Source organism: Tremella mesenterica (assembly GCF_000271645.1).
Source record: "Tremella mesenterica DSM 1558 unplaced genomic scaffold TREMEscaffold_1, whole genome shotgun sequence".
Taxonomy (NCBI): domain Eukaryota; kingdom Fungi; phylum Basidiomycota; class Tremellomycetes; order Tremellales; family Tremellaceae; genus Tremella; species Tremella mesenterica.
Window position 1 is genome coordinate 2,438,289 of NW_006711225.1, and position 24,738 is coordinate 2,463,026.

General features: G+C 49.7%; 8 protein-coding genes across 8 annotated transcripts; 6 read left to right on the top strand and 2 right to left on the bottom strand.

The window, feature by feature from the left end:
* Positions 1–267: 267 nt before the first annotated feature.
* On the bottom strand, positions 268–2,012 carry TREMEDRAFT_70756 (uncharacterized protein). Its single transcript, XM_007001968.1, has 6 exons — positions 1,926–2,012; positions 1,703–1,773; positions 1,399–1,653; positions 1,099–1,347; positions 719–1,026; positions 268–673 (listed from the first exon to the last, which is right to left on the bottom strand). The coding sequence occupies exons 2-6, from the start codon at positions 1,740–1,742 to the stop codon at positions 389–391; spliced, it is 1,137 nt and encodes a 378-aa protein (XP_007002030.1). The 5' UTR covers positions 1,743–1,773; positions 1,926–2,012; the 3' UTR covers positions 268–388.
* Positions 2,013–2,693: 681 nt separating this feature from the next.
* On the top strand, positions 2,694–2,900 carry TREMEDRAFT_25132 (uncharacterized protein; the record flags this gene model as incomplete). Its single annotated transcript, XM_007000524.1, has 1 exon — positions 2,694–2,900. A coding segment is annotated over one exon (207 nt), but the record flags the coding sequence as incomplete, so codon positions are not given.
* An 819-nt stretch (positions 2,901–3,719) lies between these two features.
* On the top strand, positions 3,720–6,658 carry TREMEDRAFT_58747 (uncharacterized protein; the record flags this gene model as incomplete). The annotated part of the gene is made up of 8 exons (XM_007001319.1): positions 3,720–3,906; positions 3,949–4,015; positions 4,063–4,093; positions 4,133–4,366; positions 4,419–4,597; positions 4,641–4,740; positions 4,784–5,097; positions 5,224–6,658. The coding sequence occupies 8 exons, from the start codon at positions 3,720–3,722 to the stop codon at positions 6,656–6,658; spliced, it is 2,547 nt and encodes an 848-aa protein (XP_007001381.1).
* Positions 6,659–8,236: 1,578 nt separating this feature from the next.
* Positions 8,237–10,150, top strand: TREMEDRAFT_58748 (uncharacterized protein; the record flags this gene model as incomplete). Its single annotated transcript, XM_007001320.1, has 4 exons — positions 8,237–8,781; positions 9,111–9,175; positions 9,626–9,900; positions 10,001–10,150. 4 exons carry the CDS (start codon positions 8,237–8,239, stop codon positions 10,148–10,150), a joined length of 1,035 nt encoding a protein of 344 aa, XP_007001382.1.
* Positions 10,151–10,665: 515 nt separating this feature from the next.
* TREMEDRAFT_58749 (uncharacterized protein) lies at positions 10,666–11,374 on the top strand (the record flags this gene model as incomplete). The annotated part of the gene is made up of 2 exons (XM_007001321.1): positions 10,666–11,200; positions 11,316–11,374. The coding sequence occupies 2 exons, from the start codon at positions 10,666–10,668 to the stop codon at positions 11,372–11,374; spliced, it is 594 nt and encodes a 197-aa protein (XP_007001383.1).
* Positions 11,375–12,656: 1,282 nt separating this feature from the next.
* TREMEDRAFT_58750 (uncharacterized protein) lies at positions 12,657–13,235 on the top strand (the record flags this gene model as incomplete). Its single annotated transcript, XM_007001322.1, has 1 exon — positions 12,657–13,235. One exon carries the CDS (start codon positions 12,657–12,659, stop codon positions 13,233–13,235), a length of 579 nt encoding a protein of 192 aa, XP_007001384.1.
* Positions 13,236–14,731: 1,496 nt separating this feature from the next.
* TREMEDRAFT_58751 (uncharacterized protein) lies at positions 14,732–17,272 on the top strand (the record flags this gene model as incomplete). The annotated part of the gene is made up of 7 exons (XM_007001323.1): positions 14,732–14,804; positions 14,858–15,070; positions 15,134–15,271; positions 15,361–15,389; positions 15,686–15,747; positions 15,798–17,117; positions 17,173–17,272. The coding sequence occupies 7 exons, from the start codon at positions 14,732–14,734 to the stop codon at positions 17,270–17,272; spliced, it is 1,935 nt and encodes a 644-aa protein (XP_007001385.1).
* Positions 17,273–20,904: 3,632 nt separating this feature from the next.
* On the bottom strand, positions 20,905–22,389 carry TREMEDRAFT_58753 (uncharacterized protein; the record flags this gene model as incomplete). The annotated part of the gene is made up of 2 exons (XM_007001324.1): positions 20,905–21,309; positions 21,988–22,389. The coding sequence occupies 2 exons, from the start codon at positions 22,387–22,389 to the stop codon at positions 20,905–20,907; spliced, it is 807 nt and encodes a 268-aa protein (XP_007001386.1).
* Between the last annotated feature and the right edge of the window lie 2,349 nt (positions 22,390–24,738).

Here is a 24,738-nt window from a genome sequence, read left to right on the forward strand (position 1 = left end):
TGGATTTATGAACTGTAGCTTCGGTGCAAAGTCGGAATGCTGTGAGGACACAATGTATCTTATGTGATGATTATGCCAGATTGAAAGATGATACAGCGGTAAGAGATGACGAAAGAGAAGAAAGAGAGGAGATAGTCGTAGCACAAAGGTGAGAGTGACGCTTGGTGAGATACGGGAACAGTGGAGGGGGGCAAAGGGGGAAAGGGGGAAAGGGGGACAGTGTACGTGGGGGGCTCAACTAAGGTGGCACTCTATGCTGCCATGGTGCGAGAAACGTCAAATGCACAACGAGGATGCACCATGAGATCACGTATATGAACAGTACACCTGATGCTGAAACAGGTTTCCGTCTTTTTCCGACTAGCATGAGTGGTTTGAGAAAGATCGACTATGGTCCTCCAAGAGCTGGGAAGGCGCTCGTGTCGTTGGCATCAATGTTGCCTTGACGTCCACCACGAGAGCTGAAGCCGCTCCCACCCCTGCCTCGTCCACCACGCTCGCCGCCCCTTCCACCTCCACGTCCACCACGTCCACCTCGGCCACGATCTCCACCACGCCCACGCCCACCACCGCCACCGTTGAAGGATGCGGGAGACGCGAATTGTCCGTCGACTTCGATGAAAACCTTTTCCTTTTCTTTCTTAGACTTAGAAGGCTTGCTGCCAGATTTCTCCTGTCTTGTCAGTCACGGAATACCAGACAGCAGCGGCAAGCTTACCTTTCCATTGAAGAACTCATCCAAAGCCTCGCGTACAAAAGCCTTGCCCTCGAGTGACTGAGTACCGACCTGCCTGGCTTCTTTCTTGCCAAAGTCGAAGGCTTGAGCGGCGCGTTCGGCCAAAAATTGATCGTACGACTTAACCACTTCTTCGGGCTCTTCAGGCTCAGCAGGCTCAGCGGCTTCGGCATCGGCTTCGCGAACGGCGGGAGTCGTTGCAGGTGCACCCCAGCCGCCATCGTCCTCTTCCGCCGGTGTCTGTGGGGCGTTCTCCTCGACTTGAGCGTCCTTTTCTCCTTGTACTTCGTCTGTCCGTCAGCCGATGAAGCTATAATCCCAGATCCTAGGTCATGGTAGAAAAGCAGGGAGATAGGACATACCGGTAAGCTCGGCGGTACCAGTAGCAGCACCCCATCCTTGATCTACCTTCTTTTGCGAATCGCCAACGGTTCCACTCCGCCTCTCATATTGTCTCCTCCCGGCAGCATCTTGGACCACTCTGGGCCTCCTACTACCGACGTTATCCAGACGAGCGGTATGACCACCCGACGTCACGCCGCGCGAGGATCGGTTTCCACGGGGACCTTTGGTATGTGCGTCGAGTCCTTGGTAAGGTCTCCTATGAGTAGCTGAGTGTAAGTTACATCAATACAGTTTGGAATGACAGAGTATCGACGCACCGACGCGTTCGCCTTCGAATCCGGCAGGGGTCTCAAACCCCTCTGTCACACCTTCATCAGCCGTGGGCGCGGTGTTCCTCGGCTGGCTATCCCTGGCGCCATTTCGAGGGGAACCACGGGCAGGATAAGTACCACGACCACGACCCCCTCGTGATACTGCGCCTGGTACATTACGAGGAGCGGGGGCAGGTTCGGCGGGTTTCTTGGCTACAGGCTTTGGGGCGGGGGCGGGGGCAGGAGAGTCATCTCCCTCGTCTGAGCCATATTAGCCATCGACGCGTAGGTATGGAATGTTGACACTCACCCTCGAGGAAGGCGAAAGGGTTACGAGAGATCACCGACATGATGATCTTGCCTGCTGTGCAGGGCTTTTGGCTGTGGGTACAAAGCGAGATTGGATGCGATATAGTAAGGATAGAGTAGAATAAACGAGATGGGGAGGGCAGATAAAGGAGCCTAGGTCAGCGTTGTCTCCATAAGATATATTGCGAGCTGGTGATGATTAGAGAGAGATGAGGAGGACCAACCTTTTACACTGCTCTACGAGCTACTAAGGGATTTGTGTCAATGCTGACTAGCTGTCTTTCAACACCAAGAAGAGGAGGGGAGGAGAGACCTGGGAGGAGCTCGGAGTTTGGTCACCTGTCGGGATTACCGTGCGAGGCCGGTTGTGGCACATGTTGACCTTTGAGCCATGACGCAACGCCAAGCTGCGAGCGAGACACAGCATCTCTTGTCCTTCATACCACCCTATACTACTCTGCAAAGTTACCATATTGACTCCCTTCGTCACCCAATCTACCCTTGATCTTACCCCAGCACCCTAGTATCGATCCCACTACAGACATTGCACCTCATAAGACCTGCGCCGACAGTCTTCGCAGCTCCTCAGATTCTCCTCTATGGCCTGTACGTCTGTCTCCTCCCCTAGTCGCTCAGCGGCTGTACTGTGGATGTATGGATGGTCTAGAGCGCTGGCTGACTATAAATAGTGTGTATCCCCCTGATTTGTGAGTAAGCTCGTCTCCTTCCTTCAATCCGTGACCTTTTGCTCAAACACTCACACCTCACGATTCCTTTTCTGCGCACGAGACATGAAACAACCTTGTGATGACTGCGCTGATAGAACAGTCGGGTTTCCCACTAAAGTGAGTCCAGAATAGAAGGATTAGAATTGGACTGATGAAGAAGGTATCCCAAGATGCTCCAGAGGCCGGTCGTCTCTGTCCCAGATGCCATAATGGTATGTCAGCTCCTCAGTTTACTCTCGAGATCATTGCGGGAACTCCTGCTTATGCCATTCAGCGTCGGTAGTAGGAGCCAGTTCTCGGACTTGGTTTGAGTTTTTCTGGATACCTCTCTTACCATTCACCAAGAGTCGAATATGGATTTGTGGTATATGTCGTGAGTGCAGCAGCTCAATTCCCCCTTTGCCTCTCCCTTTGTCCAGATACGATGTTGGTCAATCCAGCGCCGGTCCGTTGATCATGACTCCTCTGTAGCACTCTATCATGGAATCGCATGTGTTTCACTAGGACAGAAGCTGACGGTGTTCAGAGTGGCAGATGAAGCAGGGCACTGGACCCGATCCTCAACCGCCCGGGGTATACGGAGGATTTCACAACCCACCTCCTCCGCCCAATCGTCCGCCACCGAATCATGTAAGTCATTGAAGTGATTCAGGTCTGGTACCTGTATCAAGTATATAGGTGAGATCTTGTATATCCTACTTTCAATGCCATGTTGTTCATTTGTCCTGACTGCACGTAGTCATGTAACTGACCGTTCTCCCTGATGGAATGTGCCTTGCGGAACGGTCCTTTGGCTGGTACGATTGGCTGATGGCATCAACCACACATCATTCAACGTTGCAAACAACCCATTCGTCATGCTTCTCTCTCATCTTTTCTGTCTCAGACATTACTGACCAGATCTCCTATCCCATACCAGTCGATCACCGTCAGAGTTTACCGTCTGACTGACGGCTTTGCTTTCCGCCTTTGACGCTGGCTTCGCTGCCGGATTCAGTGGTCAAAGGTACACCTTCACTCCTCGTGGTCAACCCCTTTCAAGCCTTGAGGACTGTTGAGTAGCGGAGCTTCAGCTCGAGTAGCCATTCATGACAGGACGCCGACGCAACCGGCTGTCTTGAAGTAAAGTTGGTACCTTTCTTGTCCTCCCTTAACTTGGCGGAAGCTGGTCTATGACAGAGAAGCTGACCACCAGAGCTCATATCATCGGATCTGTCATTTCTAAATTACCCTTCTTCATGTTCTGATCTCCTCTCCCCCCTCCTCGACCAGATCCTTCTCCACTCCATCATGACTCTCTTCTTCGGACTGCTCGTATCTGCACTGCTCTACTCATCCGCTATCGCCGACCAAGCGTTAGATCAATCGAGGCTCGGTACAGAGTACACCCTCCTGCCCATATATAGGACAGAGGGAGGCACCAATGCTCTCGCATTGGGTATCGGTACACCCGCTCAAGACTTCAACCTCACATTATGTCAGTAGGACAGACCGTCTCGAGACTGCAGCTCATGTACAGCTACGAATGTCGAATTTCTCATGGTGGCTGGGACAACGTGTGTGAGCTGTGTGAGAGATAGTGATAGGTCAGCAGCTGTTCGGTCCGACAGGACATGGAAAGCTCACCTTGCAGGTATAATTCTGCCAGTTCAGGCTCTTTCACTGTAAGTGGAATCCAACGTGGGCTGCTCTGACACTCGCAGAGCTCCGCACAGGCACTATCATATACCGCCATCTACCCTTCTGACCCGGCCGACGAGCTCCAACTGTCCGGATTGCTCTCGGAGGAGGATCTCTCAGATGAACGGGGTACCGATCAAGATCGTGTAGTGGCGGTGATCAACACTGTGACGAGCATGGCTACCAATCAGACCAGGAGCACCGCCGAGTCTCTTGATCAGGGTGTATCCGGCTTCTGGGGCTTAGGTATCTACAACGTATGTCTTTCCCTACCGGCTCATCCCAACAGCCAACCATACTGAAGCACAGACCAAACCCTCGTACTCTATCATCCCAGCCATGCTCGCGACCAACGGAGACGGAACCCCAGCTACCATCCAAAGCTTCACTGTTGGTTTGGATATCGCCAACTACTCAACGGATCTTTCTGTCCAAGCTGGCGCTGTGCATTGGGGTGGGGCTCCTAGTGGTCACTATGTCGGTGATTTGTAGGTGGCTTTTTAGCATCTACTATTGAAGGCTGACATCCAGTAACTGGTTGGACGTAAAGAACGGTCTCGGCGGCGGGTGGGCTTTTGACATTGGCCAAATACGTGTAGGGTCCAACGTTGTGGACAACTCATCTCTTTATGTAAATCTTCTCTCAATTTAGAGGAATCATCTGACAAGAACAGGCCACCATCGATCCTGGCTTTGACGGAATTTACGTCCCGGATGCCGACGCTTCCAAACTCATGTCTGGTGTACCTGGAGCAAGGAGAGATCCGGACGATCCAACACGATGGATTATGCCGTGCAATACGAATATCTCCATGACGGTCACTATCGATCAACATGAGTATAAAGTGGCAGCGAGTGAACTGGTAAAACCCCGTACGCTGGGAGGTACGAGTTGTTGGGCAGGGATCGTTGCTTGGCGGAATGGAAGTCTGGCAGAACAACTGGGTGAAGTCAGATTAGGCACTCCTTTCATGTCTGGAGTGTATGCGTGAGTCCTTGTCTTGTCAAGAGTCATCGCCTGTCCTCACCGACCATTACTTGTTTTGGGATCACCAATCATGGCTCTTCATTAAGTTGTCGGAGATCAGAACTCGCATGCAATACTGATGTCTAGCGCATTGTACTATACCACAGACGAAAGACACGTTGGCCTTGCTGGGAAACCGAACTCGGTCAATAATTTCAACGTGACTGCCAAACCCCCTGGACATGCCAACAAGAAGCTGGCCGGTATCCTGATCGGTTGTCTCCTTGGTGCTCTTCTCATCCTTTTCTTGCTATGTTACGGTCGTAACCGTAATTCTTTCCAATCGATATGGTACCGTTCCATTCGACGACAAGAACGAGCTCAAATGAACGCAATAGTCCGTGCTGCCACGCTTCCGCCACCCTTCATCGGAGGAGGTCCCGTTCCTATTCCTTTCCAACCTGGCTATGCTCCCGTTCCAACAGGTCCCATTCCATACGGACCAATGGGTCTTACGCCTTATGGTCCACCGCCGACACTTGGGTTAGGGTATGGTCGTCCCATGGGTCTAGGGGGTTATCAAGCTCCTCCAATGTATCAACAGCCCATCCACACCCAGCATTCTCAACAAGGTCCTCAGAGTCAGATGCCACAAACTGTTCAACATCAAACTAATGGATTTTATTCGCCTCATGTACCACTTCCTCAGACTCAATCACCACCTGTACAACACCCACAGCCTTCCCAGTCGGTACCCCAAAACCATCCTCATCCGACCAATGAAGGTTCAAAAGGTATGCAAGATTTGCCCGGCTATCACGAGGTCGCCGCCGGTCCCAGTCACCAAGTACGCCAAACCTCATTGCCGGTCGGCAACGGCCAAGCGCAAAATCCTGGTCCCCCGAATAATATGGGACATGGGAGAGCGGCATCTATGGAGGTCATGCCGATGGGGCCTCGAAGGATGTCTAAAGGGTATCAAGATGGGAAGATGTATGACGAATGGGCCAGACAACAACCTTCAGCTACCCAAGAAGCTCTCATGAACCAAGGAGTTCTTCCGACTAGTGGGCAACCACAACAGAGATTGTCAACCTCGGCGCCTGCCGCTCCAGGATACCAAGGGAGAAGGAGGTGGTATTCCAAAGCATCGAGATCGTCATATGCCTCTCCATCACCTTCTCAACCGCCAGGACCGGGTGGTATGCCAATGCCAGGCATGCCAGGAATGGGTGGACCAGGAGGGATGGTGGGACCAAATGGGATGGGCAATATGGGAGGTATGACAGCAATGAATGGGATGGGAGGGTCAGGCATGACGGCTCCAATGGGAGGGTGGAATGGCATGGCTCCACAACCAGGGATGAGCGGAATGAACGGAGTCGGTGTGGGGGGAATGGAAGGAAGTGGAAGTCCCGGAACTCCCAGTCCTCTGATGAACCGCAAGCGAAGTTTCCTCAAAGGGATGATGGGTAGTGATGCGGGTGGACGAGGACGATTTCCAGGGTTTGCCAAAGCTGCCGAACGTTCAAGGGAAAGAGAACGTTTGGCGGAGACAGGAGCAGGGGAATGGTATTCATAATTGTGTTATCTGGACAATCGAGGTCGAACTAGAAGTGAATTGTCGGGTATTGGCTACTGTATGTGTTTCCCTGTTTCACACAATGAAGATGTTATCCATTCACTGAACACAATCAACCCATAGGACTCATGGCACTGACGAGTATGATCCAGGAACTGCCTTTTTCCCACATCCTGCCAAAATAGCCAGAATGATCTGGTGCTTGACTATCAAACATTTCCCCTGGGTTTCCTGTCACATGTCACATGTCTCAAACTCCGACCACAACGGTTTTGGGTGAGATCTTGCGTGATCATGGCTAAGTAGAATTATCTCAAAAGGGCTAGCATCTTCTGGGCCATCTGATCCTTTGTTTTGAACACATGTAATACTATCCGCTCATACCATTCTTCTATCGTATATCCTTTGATTTCTGCGTCTCAGAGACTATCATTCCGCGGAACGAAAAAAGTATATATATAGATCCTCATTGCTCACTCCCTCTTCAACACATCTAATTATCAACATTTACAACTTGCCTCATACACACCAACAACAACAAAGTCAACAACTATCTCTCATGTCTTCATTCAACAACTCTGAATCGAACTTTGACATCCAGTCCGACATGTACGAAGTTGGTCATATTTCAGAGATCGACACTCAATACGATGTCCAATCGACTCATCGACCCGACTCGGTGTTCGATTGTGAATATCCGTCAGAAGCTGAGTCGTACTCGGACCCTCCATCCAGAGAACCATTCACAGGTCACCGTACCGGTGTTCCGGTCGGTAACGAATATGACGGTGTGACTTTCTTTTCCACCATACAGGCTCCGAGCCAGGAACCCATTGGTTCGGCCCATACTGTTTCGTTCCGACTTGATGGGACAGTATTCGACACGAATACGGGGAACGCTTAGCGCTGAGATGAGGTGAGTCGAACAGGGAACTTGATGAGGAGTTATGGGCTTACATATAGCGTATATCGTCTACTACTTTACGTTCAGTAGATTGCTTGCGTCATCAAGCGAAACAACACCCATGAGGAGATGAACACGAGGGATAAGGAATCACGCATTTAGTGAGAGGAGCCTATTTAGATGGTCAAGGGAGGAATCCTGAATTTGACCGCTGAAAACTGATGGTCCTACAAGTTCCCTTTTCCTTCGATTGATGCCACGGTACAGTATCTTGGAAGTGATCAGCTCCGGACATACAGTACTTGCCCTCTCCCTCTCACCTTGTCTCTACTTATCGTGTTTGCGGAGTAAATCGACATTTGAACGGGAAGGCATCTGACATTATCAGCGCTGCGCTTAGCAGTAATGGCGCAATCAATGGGTGGTCCTTTCAAGATTTCTCACCTGACACATGTTGTCGTGAGCGTCTTCCTTTGAAGACTATTGGTTTTGACTGAGTACTCCATGTCTCTGGTCAATGATGCTACAGATATATCAGTCTGCTGAGGCTTCTTGTCACTCATCGCCTCTTATTACCATCGTGGTAAGCATCTGAAATCGACAATTGACTCAGTTACAAGAACTTACTCCTTTTCCCCCGCTATTTTATCAATTCATCATCTAATCACAGAACAATGCCTTCTCACCCTCAGGATGATAGTAGCCAATATTCATACCAGGATTCTGCATCCTACACTGGCAAGCAGGAAGAGGAATCCGTGGTCAACGAAGGTGACACCATTCGCGATCACTTGTTGGAGGCAGTATCTGGTCTATCAGAATTAGAATTCAAATTTGTTGCTGAGTCTCTCAATCAATTGGGAGAAATAATACGTCACAGTGTTCCTCCATACACCAAAGGTACACTTGAAACTCTTCCTCAACGAAAAAGCAAATGGGTCTCACAGACAAGGTGGAGGGGCTTAGACTATGGTGAGGTCTATTTCTGGGAGACGGAGGAGGACAAAAAGGAAGAAATCATTGAGCAGGTGAATACAACAGTGAAACAAGCTAGAAGGTTTGTGCATCACTACACTAGGAGTCCTGGCGATGGTTACAAGTCTCAAGCCGAAGCAGAGGACGCTTATACAGCCCGCTGCAATAGTGACGCCTTAGAGCACCAAGAAGAGGAGAGAGAAGAGGAAGAGGATGAATGGCATGATTGTAAGAGTGAGATAGAGTAGGAAGATCTGATGGACCATGTTGCGCCCACGGACGGCAAGTATGATCAGTGGGACTCGGCCTATGATTCTCGTTCTGCTACGTGCAGGGGGTGTCACAAGTTTTCGGACAGGCCAGCGTTGATTGATATTCTACGCAATGGGTTTTGATTAGTATAAGTTGTCCCTGTCATTACCCGGGACGGACCGGCTGTCCCAAAACTTTTGACACCCTCTGTACGGACGTCAAAGCAGACGAGAGGATGGGAACTGGCCACATTTCACACGTACGATATCATCATAGGTATACGAGGATCAGACATGCAATTTGTGAGGCAACACAAAATAGGAAAATCAATCAATCCGGAGGTTGTAAGGGGTCACCTATGAAAATGTCATTTGCAACTGTTTATAGTGAGTCAGAAGTACGTTCTGTAGGATCTGGTTCGATCGCGTACTTGTAAGCTACCAGTACGATCTGAAGACTTTTTGAGCTACAGGGGTCGATGCTACCGGTACTAATGTACCATACCTGCAACAAGAGTTCATATAAATCTTCGGCGCACGGATCATTCCTTGGACAGCTGTCATACCTTCAAGTATTTCAAGAATGTACCAGCACATATCACTCCGCTCTCAAGACTCAACACATGTCTCAGATTCTTATGCAATCAGTGTGATATGATCCTTTGATCTCTCCTTACTGGTGATACGCTGATTTGACCCCTTGAAAAGTGGTTCACCTTTGATGACCTGTGCGCCCGAAGTTTCATAACTTGCCTATTAGAAGTTGATCTATCCACCTTTTCATCCTCCTGTGAGTAGACATACTCTATGGTCCGGGCGTCATTCACTATCTATCAGAAAGAAAATTCCTCATGATTGAATTCTCCGACTCTACGACCATACCGTCCGATTGTCTTAGTGATCGGAAGAGCGATGAAACTCCCATTTTTCACACGGAAGAAGAATCAACCGACTCGGTACGCTCTTATCTCTCAGATAGAGTGGAATCTTTATCCCGTCTAGAATTTAGACTCACTGCTGATTTTCTACGCTTCTTCAGAGGAAATTCTTTCCCTATTTATGAACCCGACGAGCTCGAGGAGACAAAAGGACGTTCATCATGGATCTCCCAAGTACGTTGGTCAATCCCACAGGTGAACGATTGCCCGGAAAGAAGTGAACTAGATATTTACAAAACTATTGATTGGGCCATCTTCACTGCCAAAAAAACAGATCAGAGAGGCGGGGGAAGTATTAGGTGATGTGGACGACCTGGAGGAGAAGATTGAGATCGCCCATCAGGAGATCTGGAGTGAGCTGTTGGCTTCAATAACAGATGGAGACGGGTCAATGACTGAGGAGGATGAAGATGATAAGACTTGAGATGGTGCAAGGATGAATGCAACAACCCAGTTTTCACTTATGTATGTATAGCAAATACTGTATGTACTGTACATGTTCTATGAGAATGATTGTATCCTGAATCATTTGCCTAGATAACTTGTTTATGGCACAAGAAGTGGAGAACATGAAATTTTGGGAATATTCCGTCTTATCACTCTTTCTGATGTCCACATCTTATGTCCAAGACGTCATATTCAACTGGCATCATGTTGCAACATCACGATATCACCTGGCTGATCTTAAATCTCTAACCCTTACCTCTCACACTCCTTGGGTATAAATCATCATCCATTGTACTCCTTATCTGATTGCTCCCTTGTAGCTCATGCGTGATGGCGTTTGGAGTTCACATTCCATCACAGACGTCAAGACAGGACTGATTGCTATAATTGCCCTCACCTCCCCACCATCCCAACTTGTCTCCTATTCACAACTCATTATACGTCCTTCACACCATTATCACATCAGCCTACAGCCAGTAAGTCAAAGCTAGCATGTCGTCCAAAGTCACGCAAAAGTCTGTCAATCAGACAATCACTGCCAATGAAACTTCAGGAGCAGGTCTGCGAACGTTCCTGTCTGACCAAATTGCCCCTCTTTCGGAGTCAGAATTCAAACAATTGACTGAATATTTTTCAGCCTGGAAGTACAAATCCATTCCTCCCTATGAAATTGGGACTGAGGAGAATCTTGCTCAGCGCAAACAAGCATGGGCCAAGGGAACCCAATGGGATGGTCTTGACTTTGGAAGTCTTAGTAGTTTGGAAACTGCAGAAGGTAAACAGAATACATTGAAGAGCGTGATCAGGAATGGGATCAGGCAAGTTAAAGAAAGCTCAGTCACACCCCAAGTGTCACATGAACAACCACTCGATGATGAGAAAGATGAAGAGAACATTTCAGTTATTCCACAACAGAATGCTTATGAGCTCAATACAATGGGAGACAATGAGGAGACAGATGATGAGGAAGACGGATGGCTAGAGGAAGTCGAGGAGGAAGAGGAAGACGACGAACGGTGGTCCTATAGTGAGTTCAGTGAACCCGAGAGGGGGAATGTGACTCATCCCCCTTATGAATACCAGAATGACAGTGGTGAGTTGGTGTCGGAAGGATTTCCATATGATGAGTACTATCCAGATAGGTTCCGACCAGACGAAGCAGAGGGGGAATGGTGGAGGGAGACATGAGGAGTTTTACTGAATGGATCATCAACATACCTGAAAAGGGGTCCGTGCGAAAGAGTATCGTTAGGAATGTTCACTCAGAATATGCATTAGTTGATGACGAGAGATCTAGTAGTAGAGATCCCAACTTCAAAGCGGATATGGAGTATAACTCTTTGTAGTTCTCTAGTGTAACCACCTTAGTGTAACCAACCATAGTGTCACATGTAAGGCACTACAACACATATGTCGTAGCCCTGACCGTCATGCTTTCCTTTGTGGTCAGGTGAGACGTGTGTGAGTCCGTCTCACACCATCTTCATGTCATGCCTGAAACATATGCTCTGACTTTGACCATATAAATACATATGGCATTGGAGGGGATTATGAAATGAGTTATCTTCTGTCAGTTGGTCTCACGATTTTATCATGTCATGCCTGTAGCATATGATCTACCTTTGATTATGTTGAAGGATTAATGTGTCAAAGGTCATACATAACTGAAGTTTTCAAATGTCCATGAACATGCCATTCTTTCCAACATACGTCTCGATTTGACTTTATTACTTATTTCTATCATTTCGTAAAATTAATTCCAACATTCAATCATCCCTTGTTTGTTATTACTTGTGAACACCTGAATCACGTCAAGAAACCCAGAATAATGACTGTTAACCGATAAAATGGGCCCGCGGCGGCCGAATCGTCAGTAACACCTATATCCCCTTCCGTCGAATGTTCCTTTGTTCAACTTATCCTCTGAACTTCGTTTCCTCTCTGTATCATCCTCTAATTATCAGCAAACAGATGAGTTTGGGTCAATGAGTGTGGAAGACAGAAATCAGGGAACAAGATATGGGGTAAGGATGTAACAAGCCAGTCCCTGACTGTAAATGTACTATAGAACACTGTCTGTATATCTTCTATGAGAATGATGGTCTCTTGGTTCATCTGCGTATTGCATACGAAGTGGAGGCAACAAACTCTTGGGGATATTGGATGATTTCAGCCAACAAGATATGTATTCATCAGACATCACATTGTTGTTTCATCATATTTCCCGACACGTTTTCAATCTCTAACGACTTACCTCTCATGCCCTTTGTACCCCTCTCATCCATTGTGCGTCTTATCTCACTCCCTTGTAGGTCATATGAGATGGCGTGTGAAGTCGACATTTCCTCCAAGAGGTCGCTACGATAATACATTAGTGCTTCCCCTAATATCCCCACCCCCATGACTTGTTACCTTTTCACAGCTCAATACACTTTGTCCACATCATCATCACATCAGCTTTCAACTTGTAGGTCAAAGCTACCATGTCTTCCGAACACCCTCAACTTTCCGTCAATGAGACAAACAATACCAAGGACACTTCAGGTGCAGAGCTGCGAGCCTTCCTGTCTGAACAGATTGCTCCTCTTTCCGAGTCAGAATTCAAGCAATTGACAGAATTCTATTCGAGTTGGAAGTACAACACTATACCTACTTATGAACCGGGCACAGAGGAAGACCTTGCTCAGCGCAAAGAAAAATGGGTGGGGGGGACCCGTTGGGATGGCCTGGACATTGGGAGTCTTAGGTTGGGGGAAAGCCCAGAACTCAGACTACAATCACTCATGAAGATCATTGAAGATGGGGTCAGTTCGGTCAAAGAAAAGTCGCAAAGACGCCCGATGACCCACCAACTACCACACAATGATGAGGCAGTTGGAGGGAAGGAAACACTCAATTCACAAGTGAACGCTGGCGAGATTGATGGAGGAGGAGACTACGAGAATGACGTGGATGAAGACGAGGAAGATGATTGGTCTTATTCTGACAGTGAAAGTGAAAAGGAGGATCTTGCTGACTATCCGTATGAACACCAAGAAGGCAGCCGTGATGTTAGCCGATAGAATCGGGCCAGGACGGCCGAACCGCCGTTAGAATTACCCCTTCCGTCGAATATTTCTCCGTTCAACTTATCCTCTGAACTTTATTCGATCGTCTCTGGTTTTATGCGTGTGAGTGGAATGTGATAAGTATAGAGACATGTAGAATTGATGCATGCTCTTTTTCCCCTCTGTATTATCATCTAATTATAAGCGTTAACAGATTAACAGTCGGAAGACCACATACCTCTGTGTATAACATAACAAAGTTCCCATTTCTACTCTCCTCATAATGACCTCTGTGTCGTTGTCACGGCCGTCGAACAACTATTTCTTAATAGACCGACGGTCGACGAACCTCGGCTAACTTCACGCTCTGAGTCGATGTCTCACCCAACCGGGAGGGCGCAGACGTCGAAAGGGGTGTAACTACGGCGTACTTCGGCGTAGTTACTCTAACTAGGGTTTTGTTCTACTGATGGCGATGTATCTTGATTTATAGCTATCTCTATCTGTCTTTCACTACTGACAACAATCAAGGATCGCTGAAGAACTTCAGCGATCTTCTCAGCTAATATTATCTACTCTTCCTAGACGTTCATCCAACCCTCTCGCGCTTTGACGTACTTCAACGCACTTCGTCCAACTTCCCCGAGCCCTCGGCCATCCTCTTCCTCCTTCGACTAACTCCGCCTAACATCGCCGCACTTCTGCTCCCATTGTCCCTACTTAGCCTAACTCCGTCTAACTTCGCCGTACTTCTGCTCCCATTGTCCCTACTTAGACTAACTCCGCCTAACATCGCCGCACTTCTGCTCCCATTGTCCCTACCTAGCCTAACTCCGTCTAACTTCGCCGCACTTGGTCTCAGAAGTCCTGAGTTACGTGTAGAGTAAAGAGGTTAAGGCGTGATGGGGGTTTTGATGGTCAAAGGAGGGTCATTGTTGGTGGAATAATCGAGGTGTCACGACGTAGTTCGTGACAGTCGCCCCCTTCTTTAGCCGCGAACGTCCTCGTGAGCGATTACACCTCTGTCGTGTCAAGAGAACTTAGCAGCGTAGTACCCTCATTCTCTCCCTCCCCATGACCATCTTTCACCCTTCTGCTCTTTGCGCCGCACTTCGTAGGTGGGCCTCCTTTCACTCCAAAACCCGACAATGAGACTCCCCTAACTTCGTCGAGGTTTGCCGTAAGAAGCCCTGTGTCTTTTGTAGGTGAGACACGCTTCCTGAATGGCAGCCGAATAACACCGTTGTTTGTCGAAGTAACCCTCGCTTATATTGAGATGAGACACTATAGCGTGGGAATTTTGATCGTCCCTGCGATGCCTTTTGTTGATGAAACGCGAAGTTTGCCGCATGTTGACGACGAGGGTTTAGGTTTGATTATACTAAATACTGAGCAGTTCGTCGAGCTTCTCTCTTTTTCCCATCTGCTTTCAAAACTTTCTATCTCTCTTACCTAGAAAACAGATTTGTTACCTTGAATCATCTTTTATTTCTTTAAGTATTTTTAACGTCATGGCCCCTCCTACTCCCACCTCTAACCCTTTCGCCGCCATGAGGAACTTTGGTGGTATGGTGTCGTCTGCTCGTGAGTTATTCCTCGACACTTACCTTACTTCGCCGGACTTGGCTGATGTTCAGTTTCCTTCGGCGACAGATCTCGCCAAGTCTCCTCCCTCGGCCTCGGCACCCTCTCTTTGGGGGAGCCGTCTGGCGATGTCCCGCCTCCTCGCTCCGCTTCTCCTCCCGTCGGTCCTCCCGCTGGTTCTCGCTCTGCTTCTCCTCCTCCTGGTTCTCGCTCTGCTTCCCCTCCTGCCGCCAGCCCTCGCCGCAGGACGCCCGCCTTTCGTCCTGGTGAGTCTCCGTCCTCCTCCGACCAGGAGTCGCTCAGTGGTTCGGAGTCGGACGATCAGTCAGACTTCGAAGGAAAAGGGGGTGATTATAGTGATGAGGATGATAGAATCGTGTCGGAGGGTGAAACCGAGTTAGAGGAACACTCGGATGATGATATGGTGGCGGTTAGTGTAGAGGACAACAACGTAGATAGTCCTGAGCGTGAGTTCTTCGTCCAACCTCTCACACCTTCGCCGAACTTGGCCTTGTTTATCTGTTCTTTAGCTCTCCAAGACATTGCTAACTCGCAGCCGCTCCTGCCCCTCCCCCTGCTCAAATTGTGGGCCAGAAACGACGCCGTTCCCTCTCCTCTTCTTCTTCTTCCTCTTCTTCTTCTTCCTCTTCTTCTTCCTCTTCCGGGGTTCTCCCCCCCCCCCAACGCCATCGCCGCTGCCGCCGCTGCTGCCGCCGCTGCCGCCGCTTATCGCTCCTGCTGCCGCCGCCGGTCCTTGCTTCCCGCCGCCGGTCCTGCTCCCGCCCGCCCCCGTCGCTGCTCCCCCCCCTTCTCCCAGAGGGGAACCTTCGCCCAAACGGGTGAAGAGATCACTGCGGGAAGAAGAGTACTTGTGGGAGAAGATGAAGTCCGAGCCTGGTCGTTGGATCGCGGTTGGTGTTGACGAAGCGTGTGATCGTTGCCGGTGAGTCCACCTATTCGTACTACGCCGGAGTTACTCCTGCTAATTAGTAGACGTGAGATTATCACGTATAATCGTCCAAACTGGCCCTGCCTCAAGGCAGTCAGGCCACACAACAAGGCCCTCCGTTGTGCTTCATGCACGTCTGGCCCCTGCTCCTTCTGTCCCGTTTCCTCTGCCCGGGACATCCCGCCCCGTCCCTTCGACGCTTCTCCTCTCCCCCCTCCCCAGACTCCAGCGTCTGTCCCCCGTTCGCGGGTACCGTCTTCGTCTCTCCGGTCGGTTCGCCGTACTTCGCCGGACCTCCGCCCGTCGCCTCCGTCGCCGTCGCCCTTCGCTCCTGTGGCCGGCCCATCACGTCTCCCGGCTGTTCCTCCTTCGTCTTCTCGCCGTCCTTCGGCCTCTGCTCCTTCGGCCTCCCGTCCTTCGGCCTCCCGTCCTTCGGCCTCTCGTCCTTCGGCGCCACGTCCGTCCTCTCCAGTGGTAGCTTCTCCTCCGGCTCACAGCACCCGAAGTCGGCGTCCTTCTGTTCCTCCGGCCACTTCGGCGGCCCCTCCCGTCACCCCTCCCTCTGCTTCCCAGAGGACACCGAAGTCCTCTTTAAAGAAATCAAAAGGGAAATCTAAAGGGAAGGAGGTTGCCTTCAATGATGGTGATGTGGAAGGTGAAGATACTCAGCGTGCTGGTCCCTCTGCTCCCCGGTTGTCCCTCGTCCACCCTCGTATCTCCCTGGACGTCCGTATTCCTGAGGACGAAAAGGAATTTGCCACTTATCGTTCTCTCGTCCTCGGTCTCACTACTCAGCTCGAGGCCGCCCGAAATGATACATCTCTCCTGCTTGACTTCTCTTCTCGTCAAGCTAACGCTTTAAACAATCTCACTGCGGCGTTAGTAGATGCAGTCAACACTGGGGCTCTGGACGACGGAGCAAGGACGAGGTTAGCGGACGTCTCTCGCCGAAGCCTTACTGAGATAGCCGATGTTCGCCGAAGACTGTTCGACACCCCCTTCCTGGTCACTCCTATGGCGTATGAGCCACCACCGTCCCTTGACTGGTTAGGTCGCCGTAGTAGTTCTCGTGTCCCAGCTTCCGCCCAGACTGCTCTCGACCTCCTCAGTCTTCCCTTCGAGTGTCTACGGACCATACGTTCTCTGTGGAGGACTCCAAGCATGCAAGCTGCTCGAGATGTCCAGGACTTCGGTGACTTCTTCGGGGCTATGAATCGGGCATGGAATGCTTCTCTCTCTACTGCGTTCCCGTCTGAGACTCTCGATCTACCTTCGGTCATCGGTAGCCTCCACACCAATCCCGCGGGACCGAGTAGATCGAAGGAGAAAGGAAAAGGAAAAGGTAAGGGTAAGAGTAAGGACAAGTGAGCGGTACGTAGCTGTAATCCTATGTTGTATGCAGTACGTTCTATCTCCTAGCCCTTCGCAGTCGCCCCTCCTTCGGCTTAGTAGGGTGAAGTTCGTGGAACTTCGCCAATATGTCGTCAGCTCCATCGACGTTCTCCACTGGTTCCCATGATACTGAGTCGTCTGTTCCTTCGTAACCTAACCACTCCACCAAGTACTCTAACTTTCCTGATCTCTTATTTACTCTAGAGTCTACAATATCCTTTACCTCCCAAGACTCTCCCACATTGTCTACTTCTACTGGGCCAGGTGGCTCAGCTTGCTGACCAGGAAATATTGGAGGGTGATAAGGACGGAGCAAGGAGACATGGAATACATCATGGATACCTGCCATCGTTCCTGGTAATTCCAATTTACAAGCATGAGAACCTACCTGCCGTACTACCTTGTACGGCCCACTTTGTTTAACATCTAACTTCTTCATTGGTCTCTTCGTCTTAATATTCTCTAACGACAGCATCACTAGGTCTCCTTCTGCGAAGTTCGGCGTAGTCCGGTGTTTCCTATTGTATCCTTCGGCGTACTTCTCATTAGCTTTCTCAATTCCTTCGATACAATCTTTGTGTATTTCAGTCAAGTCTTTTACCACCACCATAGCAGCGGGCACTTCGACTTCGCTGGCCTTGATTTCTTCAGCCCATCGAGGGTGGTACCCATAGTTCGCATAAAATGGTGTCTTATTTATCGCAGAATGATGGGTGTTGTTGTAGGCGAAGCTAGCTCGAGCAAGCAGCTTCGACCAATCGTTCTGCTGATAAGAAGTGAAGATTCGAAGGTAGAGCTCTAAGGACTGGTTGGTTCGTTCAGTCTGTCCATCAGTCTGCGGATGATATGCAGTAGAGAGATGTAGTCTTATCCCGAGACTATCGGTCAAGTTCTTCCAAAATTTCGAGGTAAACTTCGATCCCCTGTCAGACACTATGTTCTCTGGTAGCCCATGCTGAGCTACCACATAGTCCATTATCAACTCGGATAGGCCAGCTGCGGTTAACTTCGTCGTAGTCGGGATAAAAATGGCCCATTTGGTCAACCGGTCCACCACTACTAAGATGGAATTGTATCCATGGGAATTCGGGAGCTCTTCAATGAAATCCATCGAAATGCTGGACCATGGCTTCGTAGCCACTTCCAGTGGTTTAAGCTCTCCATGGGGTCTCTGCCTGTTAGTCTTTGCTCTCTGACACACCGCACATCCAGCGATGTAATCTTCAACATCCTTCCTTACTCCAACCCAAACGTAGTCCCGTAGGACTAGCTCGAGAGTCTTCGCTGAGCCTGGGTGACCCGCTAGGACCGAGTCATGCCGCGTCTTCATTATCTTTAGTCGAGCATCGGCGTAGTTCGGCACATAAATGCGATCGTCGAATGTGAGGAAACCTCTTGAGTTCCACCCCCCACGAAGGATTAGAGGAGACCGCGAACTACGGCGTAGTTCGGTGATTGATCCTGGTTCCTGCACGTTATCGTTACACGTAGGATGAGAACACTCAGCGCAAACGACTCCTAATAATTCTTCTCTGACCCCTTCTATGTCTTCGTCCTCCTGAACTCCAAGTACTAGATCCATAGGGTCCACAAGATCATTTTCCTTTACCTCCCTTGTCCCTTGCAATGCTCGAAGGAGGTGACGCAACTCCGACGTGGTGGCGTCAACTTCGTCGAACTTCGGCAGACCTTGGATAAGGTTGCTCTCTTGTACCATGGTACTTCCTTTCCCGGAATGATAGTCCGCCCGTCTAGATAATCCATCTGGAAGACTTGCCTGGGTTCCTGGCCGATAAACCATTTTAAACCTGAAGTTAGCTAGCTCCTCTACCCACCTACCTTGCCGAGGACTGAGTTGTTTCGGCTCCATCCAGTAGGTAAGGTTTAGATGGTCGGTAAGTACTGTGGTTTCTACCTGCAATAATAAGTGTCTCCTTCTTCTGAAACCCTCCACTACAGCGAGGAACTCCTTTTCTCCTACCGTATAATTCAGCTGAGCTGTGTTGAAGGCACCAGACTCAATAGCTACCGGGTGTTCTTGACCAGCCGTGTTGATCTGCGAAATTATGAACCCCCAGCCGAAGAACGACGCATCTGTCTGTAATATCGTCTTCAATGTAGGGTCAAAATGGGCTAATACCGGCGCAGTACACATCCTAGCCTTCAACTCTTTGAAAGCTGACTCCTGTTCAACTCCCCATACAAATGGTACCTCCTTCCTTGTCAAGTCATTGATAGGTCTAGCAATCTTCGAGAAGTTGGGGACAAAGCGCCTGTAATAGCTTACAACTCCAATGAATCCCCTTGACTCTCGTAGATTCTTAGGACGTGGGAAGGAAGTGATGGCATCAATGTATTCTGGGTTCACCGATACACCTTTAGAGGATACCACAAAACCTAGAAACACCACCGAATCTCTTTCGAACTCGCACTTACTAGCTTTCACGTACAGGCTCGCCTTCCGCAGTACCTCAAAGACCTTCGCCGTAGTTCCTCGTAATTCCTCCAACGTATTCCCATAAATGAGGATATCGTCAATGTAGACCACGACTCCATTCCCTAGTAGCTCTCTAAACACCTCATTTAGGAAGTGTTGGAAGACCGCGGGGGCGTTTCGCAGCCCATCACGAACAACCAGCGATTCAAACATACCATACTGTGTCCTGAACGCCGTCAGGTGTTCATGTCCCTCTGTCACCCTCAACAATTGGTATGCTCCAATTAGATCTAGTTTGCTGAAATACCTTGCTTTTCCAAGTTCTTCGGTAATTTGACCTATTAGAGGGAGAGGGTAGGCATCTGGTATGGTCGCTTCGTTCAGTTTTCGATAGTCGATGACCATTCGCCATTGTCCTTCGGCCTTCTTCGGTATCATAAACATTGGTGAGCCGTATGGCGAGTTACTTGCCCGAATTCGGCCAGCGGCGATTTCGCGATCTAGTATGTCTCTCAGCGCGCGTCTCTGATCTTCTCCTTGAGCATAGAGGGAGGCGACCTTAAGGTTCGCCCCCTCCTTAAGCTCAAACTTCAAATCGTAGGACCTTGAAGGGGGAAGGGTCTCTCCTCCCTTCTTCGGATTAAAAACGTCAATGTACTGGTGGTATTGTTCAGGAACTACCTGGAACAACTCGTCTTGTTCCTCCGGGCTCAGCTCTTCAAGCTCATCTTCGCCGCGGAGGTCTATCGCGTCCGTCAGAGTCGGCAGCCCTATGGCCGCTAACTTCGCCGCACTTGGTGGGGTTGGGATGGGAAATTTCACCGAGTTGTCTCTTCCATCAAGGACAACCCCTTCCTTCCTCATCCAATCCCACCCTATCACAACATCTGCGTCGCAGAGCGTTGTTACATCGAGACAAACAGATCGCACTTCGGCGTCCTTCGTCAAACTAAATCCGACTTCGACAAACTCGGTGATGGGTCCAGCGACACTCACCGAGCCGTCGAACATGTGAACGGGTACGCTCACCTGATATCGCCTCTTTTCTACACCTATCTTCGCTGCTGCCTTAGGGCTTATATATGAACAAGTAGCTCCAGTGTCCCAGAGCGTAGTTAGCTTTATTCCATTAATGAAAATGTCCGATTTAGGTTGATCTCTGGAAACGGAAGGGATGAGGAGATGATTATCGACATTGCATGAACAAGGGGTACTGAGTGGTGTATTTTTGTATTCACAATCCTCTGGCTCCATCAGCTGTGTTTCTTTTATGGGTTTGGGAATGGTGGCCGAGAGAATATGGCGGACCCGCCGAGCCTCGCCTACTGCGACAGGTCCTCTTCTTTTCCCTGGTCCTCTTCCAAATCTACTTCTCCTCCAACCGCATTCAAGTTCCTCCTCTGTCCGAGAGGTACTGCGTTCCCTCCCGATCCTCCACCACGTTCTCCGAACTTCTCCCCCCATGGAGGCAACAGTCCAACCTTAACCTTAGCCTCCCTTACAGGGCATTCCTTCAGCCAATGTCCTGCTCCACCACACTCGGTACACTTCCCCTCCTTCCTCCTTGTCTCCCTCAGATCGGAGCTCGGCCTAGGCCATCTTCGGCGAACTTCGTCGATGTTTGACGGTGTACTCTTTACCACCGTCGACATCATAGCCGCCTGGACACCACCCTGCGCCGAAGGTTGCCCCTTTTCCCATTTCTTCTCTTCTTTCTTCTCCGTCCTCTGACTTTCCACCACTGTCGTTGTCCTTATCCCTCCTTCCCTTTTCCTCTCTGCCTCCTTCTCCACTTGTCTCCTCCACAGGCGGTTGTCCAAGGGAATCACAAACTCCAATAGCTCTTTCACAGTCCCAAACGATCTACCGTGTCTTGCAATTTCATCTAGAAGGTGCGATTTTAGTCCTTTCTTGGCTCGGTCAACTAGGTTTCCATCATCAGACCACTTAAGAATCGCAACATGTCGCTGGAAGGCGGAGAAGTAGTCCGAAGCAGACCCGGTTTGCTTGAGGTCGTTAAGTTGTCGGGCCGCAGTTCCTTCTTCGTCTGGATCACCAAAGCTAGTCTTGAGGTACTTAACGAACTGATCGTGTGTCGTGAGGTACTCAGGAAGAGGTCTTTTGGATAGATCGGGCTGCACTGCAAGAAGAGGTGTTTCGCGTAGATGAGAGATCATGAAAAAGACTTTCTTAGTGTCGTCGGGGAAAAGATGAGAGTTCAATTCGAAATGTACGTCGCACTCAGACAGAAAGGCGGTTAACTTGTTCCGATCTCCTCTCCAGAGGTCTGGGTTAGGTAGCTTTATCCCCTTCCGTTGTTCGCCCACTACGCTTGGGGTCGCCGAAGTTTGCCGTCCCATGGCGTACCTCACTCCTTCTGATATCCCTTCTGCAATCCCGCCCACTGTATCCCTTTCTCTTCTCTGTTCCCATTCCTCCCTACGCCTTCTCTCCTCCATCATGTCTTTGTTCATATTCGCCACCATCTGCATCAAGGCCAACACCACCCCTTGTGTTCCTTCTTCTCCCAAGTTCGCCGTACTTCCAGTGTTTTCTCTTGGGCGTGGGGTTTGGTCTGATCCAAGTGGGGATCCCGCAGGTGGGAGAGCATTAGACGGAGGAGAAGGAGGGTTAGAAGGCACCGGTGGAACGAACTCATCTCCTTGAATTGATCCCCCCACACTATCCTCCACTCCAAGGTCCTGCCCCATTGCTCTGCTAAGCTCCTCCAATGCTCTCCTCTCGTTCTCCTCCATCCTGTCTCCATCCCTACTCATGCCTCGTGTAATTCTTCTTTCTGGTTCCATATTATCTTCGTACTTCTCCGAGGTTCGCACGGGTCGTCGGTAAGAGCGATCCTTGATACTGTCACGGCCGTCGAACAACTACTTCTTAATAGACCGACGGTCGACGAACCTCGGCTAACTTCACGCTCTGAGTCGATGTCTCACCCAACCGGGAGGGCGCAGACGTCGAAAGGGGTGTAACTACGGCGTACTTCGGCGTAGTTACTCTAACTAGGGTTTTGTTCTACTGATGGCGATGTATCTTGATTTATAGCTATCTCTATCTGTCTTTCACTACTGACAACAATCAAGGATCGCTGAAGAACTTCAGCGATCTTCTCAGCTAATATTATCTACTCTTCCTAGACGTTCATCCAACCCTCTCGCGCTTTGACGTACTTCAACGCACTTCGTCCAACTTCCCCGAGCCCTCGGCCATCCTCTTCCTCCTTCGACTAACTCCGCCTAACATCGCCGCACTTCTGCTCCCATTGTCCCTACTTAGCCTAACTCCGTCTAACTTCGCCGTACTTCTGCTCCCATTGTCCCTACTTAGACTAACTCCGCCTAACATCGCCGCACTTCTGCTCCCATTGTCCCTACCTAGCCTAACTCCGTCTAACTTCGCCGCACTTGGTCTCAGAAGTCCTGAGTTACGTGTAGAGTAAAGAGGTTAAGGCGTGATGGGGGTTTTGATGGTCAAAGGAGGGTCATTGTTGGTGGAATAATCGAGGTGTCACGACGTAGTTCGTGACAGTCGTCTAAGATCTCTCTTGAGAACCACCCAAAGTTATCCCACGATCCAGCATCGTATGCTCCGTGGAGGAAGGTGTCGAAAATAAGTATAAGTCAAGAGGAGGTCTTTGTAGAGTGGCAAATAATATTTTGATCCTTGAAGAAGAAGAACTACGGTTTCTACGGAAGGGGTTTATATACTTTACATAGAGACAAACCTAGAGACATGTCAAGAGACATCTCAGGATGTCTTGTAGAGATGTCTCATAACCTTCTCAGTATATTCTCTTGCTTCATGTCTCATGTTCTCATGCTAATCTCATGTTTCCCTGAATGTCTTGTAGAGATCTCCTAGAGATCTCGTAGAGTTGTTGTAACGGTACTGGAAACACGACGACTAGGTCGCAGGTTGGGTCGAACTCGATGGAGGTCTCGTGGAAATCTAGGGGCTCTGGTGCTAATGGATCGTGTCTCCTCTGCAATCGATGTAGCCAAAGAATGATATTGAAGAATCAGCAAAGTTGGTACTTTGCTGATTGTACTATATACTGTCTACAGGTATCCGTCTCCTCTTCTCAGTCCTACTGCAAGCGTCCATGTACATACTCGGACAGGTGAAAAACCGCTTTGAGCAAACCCAGTGGGGAAAATCTCGAAAGGGGAAAACCCGTCCCTACCTACTGCAGCACTGCCTCCAACTCCCGCTTTCCTCTGTCCTAATCCGTCGAACTCGATAGAGTTCCCTCGATTCGTTGTTACCCCGTAACAAGTTTCCCCCCCTGTCTCAAGGATCCTCGCCGAGGATCCTGAACCCTGTAACCAGGTGATGCACATGGATTGTTCTTAGACACCTTTGGTGCGCCCTGACGTCACACCTGCGCTAGTGTGACGGTTGCCATGAAAACGCGTCACCCGCACGGACCTCCAATGTGATCGAGAAATTACTGACCAAGTTACCTCCCCGTCTTCTTTCTCTTCTTTCCTCTTCATTCTCTCTTTACCTCTTGTTCGTCGTTCTTTTTACCTATCTATCATCATCCATCCATATCTTACTCATATCTTAGAGATCCTTCCAACTCTGACCTGTCTGTGAGCATGTCTAAGCGTACTGTAAGCAATTCCCTTCGAATTCGATGTATATCCTCCTATCTCTCACTGGCTGACGAGATTAGTTGTCTCCTTCCACCTCCTCCCGTCAAACTCGAGCTTCCACCCAGGCAATCCTACCTGACGTCGACCCCGAACTTCTCATGCGTCAAACGAAAAGAATGAGAATTACTTCCCAAATTCCTGGTACTACCCAGACTTCCACGGTTGACGCTTCTCGAAGGGCTCTCGACACCATTAAGGATCGATATCAATCCGGTCCTTCTCGCGATCAACAATCGTCCCATCTTGATGACCAGGTCATCGAGCAATATTTCGACTTCGAAGGGGGTGCTGGGCCATCTGCCACTGGTGAGAACCTATCTCCCGCCAAATCCGTCGACTCCGAACACCCTACCGTCGTCGAAAATGAAAATTCTCCCGGTAAGCAACCCACTGGTCCTCCTTCTGAGGCTTCCGACGAACTTGTGGAGGTTCCCGAAGAACTTGGTGACATCTTTCACGCCCCTCGCAAGGTACCGTCAACCA